Source organism: Gorilla gorilla, chromosome 15 (assembly GCF_029281585.2).
Source record: "Gorilla gorilla gorilla isolate KB3781 chromosome 15, NHGRI_mGorGor1-v2.1_pri, whole genome shotgun sequence".
Taxonomy (NCBI): domain Eukaryota; kingdom Metazoa; phylum Chordata; class Mammalia; order Primates; family Hominidae; genus Gorilla; species Gorilla gorilla.
This window is the reverse complement of record NC_073239.2, coordinates 71,413,391-71,431,863: the sequence shown is the minus strand read 5'-3', so window position 1 is coordinate 71,431,863 and position 18,473 is coordinate 71,413,391. Positions and strand designations below refer to the sequence as shown.

Sequence of the window (18,473 nt, the reverse complement as noted above, 5' to 3'; positions counted from 1 at the left end):
GACTTGTTCCACTAAGTCTGCATCTGGTACAGAGACTTCTTGATGTTTACTTAGGCAGTGGCCCATAAGAGTGCTCATTGAAACACCAATCATCATTCATTCATACTTCAATAAATAACTTGTATGGAGAAAAGAGGCTGGGCATGGTGGCTGACGCTTGTGATCCCAGCGCTTTGGGAGGCGCACAGGAAGACTGTCTGTGGCCAGGAGTTCAAGACCAGCTTGGGCAATATAGGGAGACTCTATCTCTACAAAAAAAATTTAAAAATTAGCCGGGTGTGTGGTGGCACACGGCTGTAGTCCCAGCTACTGGGGAGGCTGAGGTAGGAGGATTGCTTGAGCCCAGGAGTTTGAGGCTGCTGTGAGCTATAATCGTGCCACTGCACTCCAGCCTGGGCAACAGAGCGAGACGAGAGAGAGAGAGAAGAAATGTGTGTGTGAGAGAGAAGAGAGAAGAAATGTGTGTGTGTGTGAGAGAGAGAGAAGAAATGGGTGTAAGAGAGAGAGGGAAAGGGGGAGGGAGAGAGAGAGAAAGAGAGAGAGAGAGAGAGAGAGGGATTGATTAACCAAGTCCTGGAAGGCAGTGGTCAGAGGTGGGGTTCTGGAGAGGGTGGGAGGAAAGGAGGTGTGCCTAGATTTGAGGGAGATCAAATTTGGAAGGCAGGCTGCGGTCAGTACACACATTTACCATTGAAAACATTGATGTCACCATTAACATGCTCTCAGAGCTTGAAGACTGCGAAAAAGGTCCGGAGAACTGGCATGACTTTTAAGTATGTACCTTAGGTTTGTTTCTCACTTGCAGCCAGGCAGAGCGTCCTCCTCTAGAGGGCGCAGGGAAAAGGAAAAAAAAAAAAAAAAAAAAAAATCAGGCGATCGCATTCTGTCTAATTTTGAGCCGCGCCTTTTGCCGTCCGCCATCACGTGCCGGCCCGCTGAGGCCGCGTTGATAGGTGGGGGCGACTGGGCCAGGCGCCGGGGCAGGAAGGGAGGCGGCCGCCGTGCCATTCTTAAAGGCGCCCGAGTGAAGGCGACAGGCCGCTGACGGCCGGAAGGAAAATGGTGAGTTGCCGCTGGGAGGGCGGGGGCCGGAGGGCTGGGCGAGCCGGCCAGCCGGGTTTTCCCGGTTTCCGGAGCCGGCGGCGGCGGGCAGCGCCCAGGAGGGCTCGGCGGCCGCTTCCGCCCCCAGCAGCTGGCCAGTGCCCATAGCCAGAGTACTTGGCCTCTGACGCCGCCGCCGCGCCTCAGGGCAGCATCTTCCAGCTGGGCCCGGGGTGGACCCGCCCAGCGGGCCATGGGACTAGGGTGCGGCCACGAGCAGGGGGGTTGGGGAGGCCCCTCGCCAGGCCCTTCTGGATGGAGGGCTTCAGCTTCTGAGCTGTAGGTTGGAGGGAAAGGGGTCTGCCCCATCGGAGGGCTCCCCCAATTCCTGCTTTCCCTGCCAGGGCCGTGGCCAGGTTCCAGGGGTTCGTGGGCCCCGAGCATCTTCCACTTGGCGGCGTTTTGGGGGAGGACTCGAATTCCGATTGAATTCTCTCGGCCTCACCTTAGCTTCTTTCTCTCTGCTCCTTTCCCTAGCTTCCTACAGAGGATTTCTCCTTATCTTTGCTTTCCTATGGCAGTTGGAAACCTTTCGACCCAAAGCTTTGGCACTGGGCCTTAAAGTAATTGTCAATAACTTTAGTTTTGTTGGTTCTGGGAGGCTGTGGCTTCTGTTCTTACATGGGATGGACCCCAAGCATAAAAATAAAGTGGAAAATTAAATAAATCGCCATCAAGGATCTTTTGGATCCATCCCATTAGGTTTTAAAATATGGGTAAATTTCATTAGAAACAACAAAACACTGCTCTCTGACCATCCACTCAATTCTCAACCCACTTTCATCGAATAGATCTTGTCATGGTCACTGAATCGAATGGATTCTTTTCAGTTTTCGTCTTCTCTGACCTTTCAGCTGCATTCCAGAGTGTTATACTCTCTTGTTTTTGAAGCATTCTCTTCCTTCATTCTTCCCCCTTGGCTTCTGGGATACAGAGCTCCTCCTACTTCTCCTATTGGTCCATCTGTTTCACTTTCAGACTATTCTCCTTTTCCTGGACAATGCTCGAAGGAGTCCCAGGCTTCATCCTAATCCTTCATTTTCCATTCTGTATTCTTTATCCTAAACTATGGCTTTAGTTACCATCTGTATTCAGATGACTTGTGAATTTACAGCTCAGAAGACCTTGCTTCTGAGATCCAATCCAGATCTGTATGTACTTTTTTTTCTTTGAGACGGAGTTTCACTCTTGTGGCCCAGGCTGGAGTGCAATGGCGCGATCTCGGCCCACTGCAACCTCCGCCTCCCGGGTTCAAGCAGTTCTCCTGCCTCAGCCTCCCAAGTAGCTGGGATTACAGGCATGTGCCACCACGCCCGGCTAATTTTGTTTTTTTGTTTGTTTGTTTTGAGATGGAGTCTCGCTCTGTCGCCTAGGTTGGAGTGCAGTGGCGCAATCTCCATTCACTGCAAGCTCCGCCTCCCTGGTTCACGCCGTTCGTTCTCCCGCCTCAGCCTCCCGAGTAGCTGGGACTACAGGCTCCTGCCACCACACCCGGCTAATTTTGTTTTTGTATTTTTAGTATAGACGGGGTTTCACCGTGTTAGCCAGGATGGTCTCGATCTCCTGACCTCGTGATCCACCTGCCTCGGCCTCCCAAAGTGCTGGGATTACAGGCGTGAGCCACCGCGCCCGGCCCTAATTTTGTATTTTTAGTAGAGACGGGGTTTCACCGTGTTAGCCAGGATGGTCTCGATCTCCTGACCTCAAGTGTTCCACCTGCCCCGGCCTCCCAAAGTGTTGAGATTACAGGCGTGAGCTACCGCGCCCGGCCCCAGATCTATATATTAATATTTCAATATGTAGTTACCATTCCCCTGGGAAGCTTTTCCTCCACTTGGTCTCCTCAAAGCCACCTCAGTTTGTCCAAAGTAGAACTCATGCCCTTTCTCCTCAAACCTGGTCTTCTGTCTGTTATACAAGACAATCTGTTATACCAGCCAGAAGCCTAGTATATCTTGGTAACCCTTTTTTTGCTTACTCACACCCCACCCCCACCCCCAATATCCAATCTGTCACCACCTCCTTTGTAGTGATTAAGAGAGTGAGTTAAGATAGGCTGCCTGGGTTGAATCCTGGCTCCACTAGCTATGTAATTGGGGAAAGATACTTAACCTCTCTAAACCTTAGTTTTTTGCAAAATGGGAGTAGTAATAGTATCTGTTTCGTGAGATTGTTTTGAGCATAAAAGGAAATCTATGTAAAGGATATAACAGTGTTTCTCTCATAGGGTCTGATACATGTTAACTATTAGTAGGACTAAATGGGAATTTTTTGCTATTGAGTTGTTTGAGATCCTTGTATATTCTGATTATTAATCCTTTGTTGAGTGGAGAATTTGCAGATATTTTCTCCCATTCTGTAGGTTGTCTCTTCACTCGTTGATTGTTTTCTTTCCTCTCAGAAGCTTTTTAGCTTGATATGATCTCATTTGTCTATTTTGCTTTAGTTGTCTGTGCTTTTGAGGTCTTACTCAAAAAAATCTTTGCCCAGACCAATGTCCTGAAGCAATTGCCCAGTGTTTTCTTCTAGTGGTTGTATAGTTTCAGATCTTACATTTAAGTCTTTAATCCATTTTGATTTGATTTTTGTATATGCTGAGAGTTGGGGTCTGTTTGTTTTTGTTTTTTTGTTTTTGTTTTTGAGATGGAGTCTCGCTCTGTGGCCAGGCTAGAGTGCAGTGGTGCAATCTCGGCTCACTGCAACCTCAGCCTCCCGGGTTCAAGCGATTCTCCTGCCTCAGCCTCCCGAGTAGCTGGGATTACAGGCGCTTGCCACCACGCCCAGCTAATTTTTGTATTTTTAGTAGAGACAGGGTTTCACCATGTTAGCCAGGCTGGTCTCGAACTCCTGACCTCATGATCCGCTCGCCTCGGCCTCCCAAAGTGCTGGGATTACAGGCGTGAGCCACTGTGCCCGGCCCGGGGTCTGGTTTTATTCTGCATATAGCTATCTGGTTTTCCCAGCACCATTTATTGGAGAGAGTGCCCTTTCCCCAGTGTATGTTTTTGGCATCTTTGTCCAAAATGAGTTGGCTATAAATGTGTGGATTTACTTCTGGGTTCTCTATTCTGTTTCATTGGCCTGTGTGTGTGGTTTTATGCCAGGATCATGCTGTTTTGGTAACTATTGTTTTGTAATATATTTTGAAGTACTGCTTTGTTCTTTTTGCTGAGGGTTGCTTTGGCTATTCACAGTCTTTTGTGGCTCTTTACAAATTTTAAGATCTTTTCTCTCTTGCTTTTAAGAATGTCATTGGTATTTTGATGGGGATTGCATTGAATCTGTAGATCACTTTGGGTTAGTATGGACATTTTAACAATATTATGTCTTGTAATCCATAAGCTTGGAATCTTTCCATTTTTGTATGTTCTCTTCAATTTCTTTCATCTGTGTTTTATAATTTTCATTGTAGAGATCTGTCACTTCTTTGGTTAAATTTATTCCTAAATCTTTTATAGCTATTGTAAGTGAGATTGCTTTCTTGATTTCTTTTTCAGATTGTTTCCTGTTGTTGTATATGAATGCTACTGATTTTTGTATGTTCATTTTGTATCCTAAACTTTACTGAAATCATTTATCAGTTCTAGTAGTTTTTTTTTTAAATGGAGTCTTTAGCTTTTTCTAAATATAAGATCATGTTGTCGTAAACAAGGATAATTTGACTTCTTTTTTCCTAACTTGGATGTCTTTTATTTCTTTCTCTTCCCTAACTGCTCTGGCTAGGACTCCCAGTACTATGTTGAATAAAAGTGGTACAATTGGGCATCCTTGTCTTACTCCAGAACTTAGAGTAAAGGCTTTCAGTTTTTCCCCATTTGGTATGCTGTCAGCTGTGGGTTTGTCATATATGGCCTTTATTGTTTTGAGGTGTGTTCTTTCTATACCCAATTTGTTGAGGGTTTTTATCATGAAAGGATGTTGAATTTTATCAAATGTTTTTTCAGCATCTCTTGAAATGATACGATTTTTGTTCTGTTAATGTAATGTATCACATTTATTGATTTGCCCATGTTGAACCATTCTTACATCCCTGGGATAATCCCACTTGATCACGGTGAATGATCTTTTTAATGTGTTGTTGCATCTGGTTTTCTAGTATTTTGTTAAGGATTTTTGCATCTATGTTCATCAAGGGTATTGACCTATAGTTTTTTGTTGTTGTTGTATACTTGTCTGGTTGTGGTATCAGGGTAATGCTGTTCTTGTAGAATGAGCTTGGAGGTATGTTCTCCCCTTCAATTTTTTTGAATAGTCTGAGTAGAAGTGGTGTTTTAAATCTTTGGTAGAATTCAGCAGTGAAGCCCTCAGATCCTGAGTTTTTCTTTGATGGGAGACTTTATTACTGTTTCAGTCTCATTACTCATTATTGGTTTGTTCAGGTTTTCTATTTCTTCATGGTTGAGTCTTGGTAGATTGTGTGTGTCCAGGAATTTATCCATTGCTTCCAGGTTTTCCATTTTGTTATAGTGTTCATAATAGTCTCTAATGATTCTTTGTATTTCTGTGGTATCAATTGCAATGTTTCTTTTTGTCTCTGCTTTTATTTCTTTTGCACATTCTTAGTAGCTCCTTTTTATATCTCTATAATCATTTAATTATAATATAAAATATTATTGGTCTTTACTCTTATGGGGTTTTTAACACTTTTGTTGCTTATATTTTTTTTCCCCTATAATTGTGAGGATGAAAAATAATTTATTAATTCTAAGTATAATCAGATTATTTTCTTGTTCTTCCTTCACTGTGTAAAAATAGTATGCTTGACTTCCTTTCTAACAGCAGATAGTGATTCTTGACTTTCCCCATATTCTTCCCTTCCTCTCCAGTTCTGATGACTTTGCACATTATTATGTGTGTGGTTTTTGAGACATTCATTAGCCAAAGAGAAAGTTAAAATATACCTTACATATATGAGATGAACAAATGGGTAGGATTAAGCAATGTAGATCCAAAGGTTGGTTGATTTTAAAGTTCTTTTAAGTGTTCATGTATTTACTTTAATGCTTTCACTTAAGTGACATTTGTGAATGTCAGTATGCATTATAAAGGTATTAGGTTTCATAATTTTAACATGTACATATATTGAAGTCATGGCATTTTATGTGTGTGTTTTTTTTCTTTTATAGAGTGAGTCTTTGGTTGTTTGTGATGTTGCTGAAGATTTAGTGGAAAAGCTGAGAAAGTTTCGTTTTCGCAAAGAAACGAACAACGCCGCTATTATAAGTAAGCTAAAAGTGATTGCCTCAAAGTTACATGGTCTTAATTTGTTTTTCATCTTGTAGCTACATTGAATGAACTGAACCGTTGGAAAGCAATGTTACTTCCTCTGTTTCATTTCCCCACCACCACCTTTAGATCACTTTAAAAAATAAGTAACAGCTAATTCTAATGTCACAGAACAGAGGTGGATTGTCCCACCTGCCCCATAGTCCTTTTATCTTCCTGTACAGCTCTGGAGAAGGCGGTTGTCTTGGTCCTTGGGTAATGAGGATTCCCATCTGCAGTGACCCATCCAACCCATCCTTCTTGGGGGACTAAAAATAGCCTGGCCATTCATCCTCAAATAGAAACCTTTGCCTACACCTAAAATGACAAAGTTCAGCATTGTGTGCATAGTGACTTTGGGCATTATTCCAGTTGTAGATTTGAACTCTGGTTTCAGGAAGAGTACTTTTAAGTGGCACTGGCACTATCTTCTGAAAATGGAAAAAGTGATTTGCGTATTGCTTCTCCCACTGTGAGCTATATCTGACATTATGCAGATTTCCCTTGTATTCACAGGCAGTATTTAATATGTAGGTAGTGATTTAGAAAGATGAGGAAAGGATGAGGGGGTGAAAATGTAAAACTCTAGAGACCATGCTTAACAGAGATGCATCTGGCAGATGTGATTTAATCAGAGGTCATGACAACTTGTCATGAATTCTGATTTCATTATAAATAAATACTGCAATGTTGACATATGGTTCTTAAAAGTGAAAAAAAAAATAAAAGTGCAAATGTGTGTTAGTGCCATTTACTGCAAAAGCTGAAACTATTTGAGATTATATTATATCTCACAAGATTTACTATCAAATTGGTGCAAAACCAAACATGGTCAACTTTGCCAGACTAACAGGAAAGGATAGAGGCATAGAGTATCTAAACTTATTTTGATTTGGCTTTGGATTACATTAGATATATTTGAATGTAGATAACACTTCTATTTGGTTATTCACTTTCTCAGAATAATGATACCGTGCCATGAAATCCTGACCTTGGAGAAGCCAGGAATTTTGAGGTTTCTCTATTTTGATCCCTGATCAGGCACTTTTTCCCTTGCAGTTCTGACCATGTTGCATATACACCAATCAGTTACAGTTACCCTTTCAGGCTTTTTCTTATTATCTAGAAGTTGCATTTGAGTTACAAAGTTCTTTCATATACACAGGAAATGTAAGAAATTAACAGCAAGTTCTAAATAAGCAAATTAGGTACTGGGAATTATGGGTAAAAGCTTTTAAAAGCTGACAGCTTGAAAAGCAAAGGTAGCTAATAAACTGTAAACTAAAACTGTGAATTAGTTATATGCTTGTGTTTCTTGATGTTTTAATTTTAGATGTCCAAAAAAAAAGGCTGAGATTGTGTGGGTTGGGCAGAACAGGGTCACATTAGAATCCCAGCTTACTCATACTTGATTTTTATTTTAGTGAAGATTGACAAGGATAAACGCCTGGTGGTACTGGATGAGGAGCTTGAGGTTTGTTCAATGAACTAAATACAATTTTATAGTTAAGTAATTATTATTTCTCAAAAGATGCTATATTAGTTACATATGCTTCTGAAACAAATCTTGAACCTCCTTTAAATACATGCTCATTATGCATAAAAGCATGTGCTAATTGTGTAGTTTGTGATATTGCTAATTTAACTACCTTGTTTAAAAGCATTAGTGAAGTCCAGTGTAATAAGTGGTATAAGTTGGGGTCATATACTGAGTAAGAAGTGAGTCAACTTTGTAACTTGCTTCTAAGTTGCTTGACTAGTACTTAAAACCTGAAACCCTACAATTTAAATATCTGGTTTGTCAAATTAAGTAACTAGAGTAAAAAGAATTCAATTCTTTTTTCTGAAATCAGACATTGTTTCTTTCCGCTAAGATACTGGCTTATGTCATTCAGTATTTCCTGACAGCTGGAACATAAGCATAGAATCTGTGCCTCCCAGCCCCATATTTACTTAATAAATGGAACGAAACCAAGTGGGCAGAAGGAGGCTTTGATTGGATTGAGAATTTAGTAACCTGAGTTTATGTATAATTTAGTAAGGTAAAATTTTATTTTGTAGCATGTGGTAATAAATTTATAACTGTTAGTAGAATGGGTGCTTGGTGTAGCTCTTAAGGACTTATGGGTAAGAAAATGTTTAAAAGTTGCTTTTCTCTGTGGTGCCAGGGCATTTCACCAGATGAACTTAAAGATGAACTACCTGAACGACAACCTCGATATCCTTTTCTTAGTGCTTTAAAAGATTTATTTTCTTTAGTGGTCAGACCTGTTTGTGAGCTCATTTGTTAAACATCTAAAAGTATCCTTCTGTGTCATGATGACAGCCAAATTAAAATATGTGTGCGTATACTAGACTAAGAAAAATGAAAAGTTGGTTTATTCGTGGGATGAATAATTTTCTTTTTAAAACTATTTCTTTTATTATAACATGTGTACAATAAAAATTGAGAAGAAAATAATCTGTATTAAACTTGTACTTTAAAAAGTTAAATTTTTTGAGAGATTATGTGATTTTATAACTTATCCTTGGAACCCATTTAATTTTGTGGAAAGATAATAATGAAGGTGTGGCCTAAAAGAATAGGACAGAAATAGCTCAGTAGCTCCCCAGGTGTTGGTAAATACCTGTCTGAGAGCAGTAACTTTAGTTTCTTTAACTTGAGAAAAACCTTCATTGTGTATAGTTATAAATATCAACATGATGATGGAAGAGTTTCATATCCTCTGTGCTTTATTTTCTCCAGTCCTGTTGGTAAGTGAATTTCTTTAAATAACACATACTTGGCTTAGATCCAATTAAGCCATTTTATACTAGACAAATTTTATGCTGTTTTTAAAGATGGACATTGTTGAATAACCTAAATTGAGGAGGGTCTGTGTCTATGTGTGTCCATGTGCCTGTGTGCATGCATCCCTAGAAAGAATGAAGCATCATCTCTTAGAACTTATTTTCTTAGGATAAATTTCTAGACGTGTAATTGTTGACTCAAATCATACATGTATTTTAAGGATTTTGAAACGTGATGACATTCTAATATAGCAGAAGTATTTTCTTTTTATATTTTAATCATATAAAAATGTGAACTTCACATATAATTGTATATATTTGTGTTTCTTTTAAATAGTAGTTAACAGTGATATGCTTATAATCTTGAGAATGGTCCTAGAGTAATTTACATTGGGTATTAAAATGGGTTACTGGTATTTAAGGAATTCATTATCAGCAGAACTTCTATCACCACTGTTCAGGCCTGCAATAAAAACTGCACTCACTGAGCTATTCTCCAAACTTCATAATTTGTATAATTTACTTCCCACTCAAAATATACTGCAGTATATTTTTAACTTAATATATCGGCAGAGTGAAACTTTTATCAGAGCAGATCTCCCTGCCCTACTGGTCCACTACCATCCCAAAACCTTGTGTATTTTAGTCATCCATAAAATTGATCTTGATATTTAGTGTCAAAGTTAAGGTAGTGCAGAAAGTTTTTAATTGTTTGCAAGGCTCTAAAAGTCAGGATCTACAAATGTCTAGAACCTTTATTTTTGCCAACCTGTAGACTTGTTCTTGTTTATTTATAACTTAACTGTCTCTTTCTGTAGGCAGTGTGCAATGTAAGACTCAAAATACAACCCATATATATTCTGTAAACTCAATAGCAAAGGAAATCCTAAATGTGTCATTTTAAAAAATAAAAGTAATGATAACCCATACCTTTCTCAAAATCTGTGTCTCATTTCTACACTAATCTCTCTTTTCCAGGATGTAAGCCTGAACAACAGATGATGTATGCTGGAAGTAAGAATAAGCTAGTCCAGACAGCTGAACTAACCAAGGTGGTATTTATATTTGACTGACTTGTTGAGACAATATTTTCCTTTAGACTATAAAGCAATAGCTAAAATAGTCTAAAGGAGTATTTTTTATGCAGGTGAAGGTTATTTAGACCAGGTTAGTAAGTTAGCCAAAGCTTTTTGTTAACTGGAAATAGAATGAGATAGAAGCGTTTGAACCAAAGTGTATTATTTGAATAAGTTGATTGGAAGAAATCACATTCAAAATATAGGCAGTTTTAGAAAGCCACTGTAACTATTAAATCTATTGAGAGTTAGTTTATCTGCCATAAGGTAATTTCTAATAGATAAAGGTCAGCATTGAAGTTTCTCGGAACCCTTTACCATAGCCTAAAATGAACCGAGTTCTGTGCTGGAATTCAGTATTATGCAGTTAATTGTATTGTTTCCAAATATAAAATTGTTAAGAATATTAATAAAGTTAGAACATTCTGTTTTATATGAGAACTTGCTTTAAGATTTAACATGTCCCTATTTTATGGTATTTTTGAAAGTTAAAGGTAAGAGGTACTTGGCTCTCAAACTTTATTTAACTTCCACATATTAGTTTGAATTGAAAAAGTATATGCACTTAAGGTTTTGAAATAGGATATTATATTGCCAAAACTGTGTTAGACAGTATTTCCTTTCAAGTTTTATTTTAAGAACAGCATCAGTATTTTCCCCTTGGGTGCTTAATAATCAACTCTGGAATGCCTTTAAGTGCCCTCTGCTGTTTCCCCTTAGCCCATGTGATTGTTACCACTGCTTTATAGACATTACTTTTTCCTGATTTGTAACACAGGGACACTGGAGTTGCTCTAACGGTTTGGGCGGTTAAGAAGGAGCTGTTAACGGCCTCAAGTCTGTTCTAATCCTGGGGATGCCCTACAGTGCTGAAGTTGACATTACAGTTTACAAGTTACTTTTACAGATAATCTCATTGAATCCTTACAACAGCCCTGTGAGATATTCTGTAGATAGGAAAACAGACCCAGTGGATGAATGACTTGCTCAGGGTTGCATAACAGTAAATTTAGACAGAGCTAGGATTTAGCGCTGTCTAGGACTTAGGATTCACATGTTGCTCCAAATCCCATCCTTTCTGCTGTAATACATTGCTTTTCTATAGCCATTATGCTTTCTGGGCCTGATTCAGATTCTTGCTAGAGATTTGTGGCTGATCTCCATCTCCCTCTGATATTTCCATTTGACATTCAGACTCTGGAAGACCAGCGTATGTTCCTCAGTTCCTAACTAGATTGATTTTAGTTGTGTATACTTGGGATGTCTTCTAGGAGATAAGATTTACAGAACTGCTCTTTTAGACTATTTGTAGATTTGTGCTTTTGGGAGAGTTTTGGTTTCATGTTGTCTTGATTGCTGTACTTTGATAACTGAGTACTTACCATTTAAAAGAAGTGAAGTTCTACCTAAAAGGTATATCTCATTTACATAGGTTAAGTCATGAACAATATGAAAGGAAGCAGAATTTGGTATTTAATACTCAAATATATAACCAAAAATAGTTTGGTGTATAATACTCAAATATATTTAAAAAAACTCAAATATTTGCCTTTTTTTTTTGGAGTGTCAAAGTATGACCCAAGTTTTGTTTTTTTTTTTTTTTTTTTAAAGGTATTTGAAATAAGAAATACTGAAGACCTAACTGAAGAATGGTTACGTGAGAAACTTGGATTTTTCCACTAATGTGAACTTCTGTGTTTCTAAAGTATTTATGTATTAACCTGACCATACTGGAACCAGACATAAATACTTATTTATGCCTAAAAATGCACTGTTACTTACAGTTTGTTTCCTGCAGTAAAGAAAAATTCCTCATTTGTGCAAAATTTGAACAAAGAGGAAATCATCTTCATAGTAATGAAACTTTGTAAAGTGTTTCCTTATATTGGTAATTGTTAGGTGGACTACTTTTCTCCAGGGACTTTTTGCACTCTTGTGACTGATTTCTATAACTTATGGTTCGGAATTTGTTACTATTTACAGACACCATTGGAAAGTGGATATATTAGATTGTGAGAGACAACAGTTGCCTCCTTTTGACAAATACTGGATATTAGCAGTTTATTTATGAAAATAGCGTATTATCACTTGTCAAATCATTGAAATTCATTTGGGGTCAAAGACTTGAGTGACCCAGTATTGAGCCATGAATAATTTAGTGTAACCTGCATTACAAGTACATCGATGAATTCTGTATCTTCTTTGGTTTCCTGTATCTTTTTAATCAGGTCTAGAAACTATGTTCATCAATCACTCATTTTTAAGGTCGGGAGTTAGATTTTATGATAGAATTATGACTGTTAGCTTTTCTCCTTATAGCATCTTAGTCTTAGAAATTGGTGGGTTGTAATAATCAACGGCTTCATTCCTTTTATGTCATTTCTAGACAGTTTTGAATCTAGGTTAATAATACTTTATTTATAAAGCACCTCTTAATGTCCTGTGAACACTAATTATTTTAAATGTGTTAATACTGTGCCTTTGATTTGTTAGCTTTAAAGTTAGTTTAAGACTTTTACACTGCCAGTATTCCAGATTTGGTGAAATTAATACTTTTTTAAAGGGTCCAAATAAAATAATTTTCTAACGTGTATATCTGAAATTTGTAATAAAATCAACTTCATATTTTAAAAATTCCAACTATCTGCTTGCATTGGTGAATATATGGCAGTCGAGAGTTATAATTTTGGGTATACTTGTGGTTAGTTTTGTGCCATAGGAAAAAATTATCTTAAAACTTTGGCCATAGTTAATAACATTAACACTTCAATAGCAATCACATCTTATATCCTAAATGTCAGAAGTTATTCTGAACTGGATACCTGAATAGTTAACTAAACCAGTCTTGTTAGATGATGGTACTCTTGGCATAAAGCAAGGATTCTGATATTTGGCATACTTGTAAAAACAAATACATAAGTAACCATTGAACATTAATTTGATAATAGGTCTAGAGACTCTAAAAACTAACCAAACTTGGTGAGTGTATTCTTATATTAAGAATATCTCAGTCATCTCAAAACTAGCAAAATTTAAATTTTGGCATGTTTTCCATTCATATGTTCTTTGCATTTTATTTTTGAGGTTTCTGTGAGAAGTAAAGATAGTTGGAATTTTTGCGATATTGAATAGAACATCTTCTGTTCCCAACACTGTTTGGCTTCACTAATTTAGAAGTCAGGAAGCAATAGAAAGTTGGAGATGAGGAAGTGCTAGAATAGGTGTTTGTTTTGGTTCTTGGAGGGAAAAGATTCTTTATTCCAATTTCCAGAGAGAAGAGAAAACTCACCCAGGAAGTTTAAAAATTCTTTAAACAGGTATTTTGATATTGGAGAATAACATGCATATAATTCTGTAGGAATGCACATGTAATCCAAGTGAGTGGAGAGTGTTTTTAAAGTTTTTGAATGAAGGAAATGAGGTTTTGTTTCACCTGGTTTGCAGCAATAAGAGAAACTAGTGCTGCAAGAATGTATTTTTTAATGAAGTTCCTTATTTTGTCTTGCATGTTTTAGTTTTGCTTATTTTTAAATTTGGAGGTCCTCCATAATGTCAGATAATATTGACCTGCCATACATTAGCACTCTTAGTTCCGCTACTCTCTTTAACAGGAGCAAAGAGCTGTGATAAACCATGCTTTTTTGAGCTTGTCTGACTCCTAATTAATAACATGTTTTTGGCAAGACAACAGATTGAGGTTAGAGGATCAGTAGGACATTTTTATTCCATCTGTCCTATGGGGAGATTTACAAATCCCGTGCTCTAAAGTGTTCTCAAACATTTATATAGATTTCCCTTTCATCTTACTAAATTTTGCATTGTTCTTTTCAAGTATGTTTCGTATTTACTGTCTTTTTTTCTGCCATTTCCCAAATAATAACTCCAGATTTCATAATTCCAGTTTTTACATTCCGTTATCTTTCTGGTACAACCATTCCCATTCAGCCTTAAATCTGAGTCCTTTTTAGCAGCAACTTTTTTCCTGGGATCCTCCTTCGTGGTCTTCTAAGTCAGTGTTAGTTTTGAAATTTTTGGCCCTGCATAAGTTCTGCATAGCATCTAATATCAAAATAGAACCAACTGGTAATCACAGTATTATTTAGTGTGGTTTCCATGACAACAAAAATACATATGAAGAAAACTTCTCAGGTTACTATGCTGAAATTCCAAAATGTCTGAGTTTTGAATAGTGATCACTTTGTTCTGGTATTGACGCAATTATATTAGGAAAAAAGTTGGTTGACTGTTTTTGTTTAATTGACTTCTAAAATAAATGTTCAAATTGTCTAGTTCTAAAAGTTTACTAAATGCCTAGTGCAGTTAAACATACTCTTGTTTAAGTGTGTGTTGCTAAGTTTTTTACTGTCATTACTAAATAATCTGTGTGGCAAAATGTGTGTCAGCACTTTTCCCTCCTTTTTTATCTCCTATTTTCAGGAGTCAAATGTAGCCATAAACTGTATCCTTGTCTGACACGTTAGCTAAAAATTTCCAGTTAGGGGAGTTTATTGCCAAATTAAATTTGGCTGTTTCCCCGCAACCCATATAGATATTAAGGAAGGTGTACTTAAAAAATGTTTGGACTGCTTTTAAAACCTGAGCAATGTCATTAATCCATATGTGGACTAGTGATGAATAGATATTTTCATAAGAGTTTAAATGCTGATATTTGGTGGAAGTAGAGAGTAACTCATATTCTATCAATTCAAGTATTCTTACTATGGTTGCTTTCCCTATTTGTTCAATAGACTGATAATACTGGAATTTATAGAGTTTGAGCCATTACAACTTTTGTGAGGATGTGTTTCAAACATTTCTGTACAAATCTTATTTTGTATTTCTGGAAGAATGTAGTAATCTTCTAGACCGCTTAAAGCCAATGGTCCCAAGCTGAATATTCTTGAGAAATTTGTTTTTATTATGCCATTTGACATTTCAAATCAGTGCTCATATACAGTAAACTTGTGATAGAAATTGTATTTTATTGCTTTTTGGAGTATAATTCATATAAATATAATTACTTGAATATTGTTTGAGATCATTAACATGCCAGGGCAGTTCCCACTGATTTAGCTGGTCCAAGATAATCTCATTCAGGAGGCTTGAAACATTAATGGTTTAGTCTTGTGAATTTTAACAGTTCTCTGTCATCGTTTAACAAAACCAACAACTGACACAACTCCTTAAGCTGTGGTTTCAGTCTCTGCTAGTTCATATTGCATGTTTATTTTGGACAGTCTTTTGTTAAGCATGGTGCTTGTACTGGTTTAAATAAAATGTTAACATTAAAAGACTTCCAGCTTTTCTTTTTTTTACTCACCTCTTTCCCCCTTTGGAGTTACTGGTATCTACCTGGCTAGATTTGTGTGAACCATAAACTTTATCTGGACAAACTGAGAGGCAAAATAAACAAGTCATTTGGCAGCTTGGTGGAAGGAGAAGATAATCAAGTTATAAAAATTTCTAAAACTTGGTCTGATGCTAAAATGTAGAAAATGTCAGTAAACAGTAGTAGGGACAGACAGAGCTATTTCAAACAATGAACGCTTGCTTTCAAAGGGAGAATTAGAAGTTAGGAGAGCTGTATACTTCGTAAGAAATCAAATTGAAGGTGTTTTTAATTGAATATAGCTTATCACTATGTATTAAACACCCATTGACAACCCGTCCTACCTTTATTACCAACTGTACTATATGGTATATGTTTAATAGGTATCTACTGAATGAATACAAATCACTAATAACATAGTTTTTAGAGTTTGCTATGTACTTGTGATTGTATATGTTGTAATAGTCACAATTTGTTATGATTGTGAAAGGAGTAGTTTATGCCTTCCTGTCTTTAAGAATTTCACAAGGAGAATTGGCCCAAGCATGGGAACATTTATATCTTCCTTATTTATCAAATTTGGCCACTTAACCTACTCAAACAGCCAGCTCTTAAATTTTTTCACCTTCACTAAATAATACCTATTGTCTTTTTGTCCTTTTCACTTTTCAGCAGCAAGAAGCATTTGTAAGCACTTAGCCTCTGAGCCTGGGCGCACTCTTGTAACCACCCAATGGGTTCTCCTTGCCTGCTGCCCAGACAGAGCCAATTTATTAAGATAGGAGAACTGCAATAAAGAATTTTTAGGCCCGGCGCAGTGGCTCACGCCTGTAATCCTAGCACTTTGGGAGGCTGAGGCGGGTGGATCATGAGGTCAGGAGATCGAGACCATCCTGGCTAACACAGTGAAACCCCGTCTCTACTAAAAATACAAAAAATTAGCCGGGCGTGGTGGCAGGCACCTGTAATCCCAGCTACTTGGGAGGCTGAGGCAGGAGAATGGCATGAACCCGGGAGGCAGAGCTTACAGTGAGCCAAGATAGTGCCACTGCACTCCAGCGAGACTCTGTCTCAAAAAAAAGAATTTTTAATTCACACAGAGCTGGCTATATGGAAGACCTGAGTTTTATTACCCAAATCAGTATCCCCCACAATTCTGGGATTGAAGTTTTTAAGGATAATTTGGTGGGTAGGGGGTTGGGAAGTGAGGAGTGCTGATTGGTTGTATCAGAGATGAAATTGTAGGGGGTCAAGTGGGTATTTCTTGGTGTCTTCTGTTCCTAGGTGGGATCACAGAACTGGTTGAGCCAGATTACCAGCTCACCACAGGCTCGACCCTGTGGTGCTTCAGAACACAGGGTCTGCAGAATATCTCAAGCACTGATCTTATGTTTTACAACAGTGATTTTATCCCCAGGAACAATTTGGGGAGGTTCCAGAATCATGCAGCCTTGGCTGCGGTGACTCCTAAACTATAATTTCTAATCTTGTAGCTAATTTATTAGTCCCTACAAAGGCAGACTGGTCCCTAGGCAAGAAGGGAGGCTTGTTTCAGGAAAGGGCTGTTATCATCTTTCTTTCAAAGTTAAACTATAAACTAAATTCTTCCCAAAGTTAGTTTGGCCTATGCCCAGGAATAAACCAGGACAGCTTGGAGGTTAGAAGCAAGATGGAGTCGATTAGATCAGGACTCTTTCACTGTCCTAATTTTCTCAGTTAGAATTTTTGCAAAGGCAGTTTTACACTCATTTGCATGAGGGTACCCCCTGAGTGGATATTGTATCCTTGTATAGTGTAGTTCTAACTGTTGGGGAGCCAATTATAGATGTTACTGCTGAGCACTAGGGAGTTTTCACAGATAATCCTCTTATCTTCTACTTGAGATCTACCCCTAGGCTGTGTGAAAGCTCCCTGCTGAGGTTGCTGCCCTCTTTTAATTATAGGAAAGAAAGAACGCCTTGGTTGCATATCCAAATGCCACCATGCAAATCAGACAAAGCAGGAGGAGAGGGTGTGACTTCCAAAGTCACTGTTACTAAGTATAGATTCTCTTACTCTGGAATTTAAGGCTCTTCACATTTCGGCCCATTTCTTACATGCACTGCACGGTTGTCTTAGTCCGTTTTGTGCTGCTGTAACAACACCTGACACTGGGTAATGTATAAAGAACAGAAGTTTATTTCTCATAGTTCTGGAGGCTGGAAAGTCTAAGATCAAGCTACTGGCATCTGGCAAGGGCTTTCTTGGTGCATCCTCACAAGAAAGGGGTGAACCCCCTCTTGAAAGTCCTTTCTGTGGCGCCATCAGTCCGGTCATGAAGGTTTTTCCCATAAAGCTCCATCGTCCAACACTGTTGCATGGGGGATTAAGTTTCCAACACATGAATTTTGGAGGACATCTTCAGACCATAGCAACAGCTAAGGCTAAATATGCCCACAACCGTTTGTTAGGTGGAAATGCCCCTGCACCTGGCTGTACTTTCCTGTTCTAAGCCTCCTCCCCACCCTCAGTACACATAGGACTCTATTGATATTTTCAGCCCCAGCTAGTTGAACCCAAGGGCAGCCAGCCTCTATGATGTTGCCAGACTGATATCAAACAACAAGTTGGGCCAATCACTTTTCTTGAGTGAGGCAGATAGCAGTGCGAGCTGACTGACCTTGAAAGAATGCCAATAGATGGAGAAGAGGGAAAGAAGATGCCAGCTGGGATAGTGTAGAATAAAGCAGGCTTGGCCAGATGCAATGGCTCACGCCTGTAATCCCAACACTTTGCGAAGCCTAAGCAGGAAGATTGCTTGAGTTCAAGAGTTCGAGACCAGCCTGGCCAACATGGCAAAACCGCATGTCTATTAAAACTACAAAAAAAAGTAGCCAGGCGTGGTGATGCATGCCTGTAATCCCAGCTGCTTG

General features: G+C 38.4%; 1 protein-coding gene across 2 annotated transcripts; it reads left to right on the top strand.

Annotated features, from left to right (window-relative positions):
* The first annotated feature begins 580 nt into the window (after positions 1-580).
* Positions 581-15,523, top strand: GMFB (glia maturation factor beta). 2 transcript variants are annotated; one of them, XM_004055195.5, is made up of 7 exons: positions 581-1,062; positions 6,228-6,324; positions 7,791-7,840; positions 8,535-8,584; positions 9,038-9,120; positions 10,135-10,208; positions 11,844-15,523. In XM_004055195.5, exons 1-7 carry the CDS (start codon positions 1,060-1,062, stop codon positions 11,913-11,915), a joined length of 429 nt encoding a protein of 142 aa, XP_004055243.1. In that variant the 5' UTR covers positions 581-1,059; the 3' UTR covers positions 11,916-15,523. The 2 variants fall into 2 exon arrangements, with proteins under 2 accessions (XP_004055243.1, XP_055217382.1); XM_055361407.2 differs by lacking the exon at positions 11,844-15,523 and having other exon boundaries at positions 916-1,062; positions 8,535-8,585; positions 9,037-9,120; positions 10,135-10,190.
* The last annotated feature ends 2,950 nt before the right edge of the window (positions 15,524-18,473 follow it).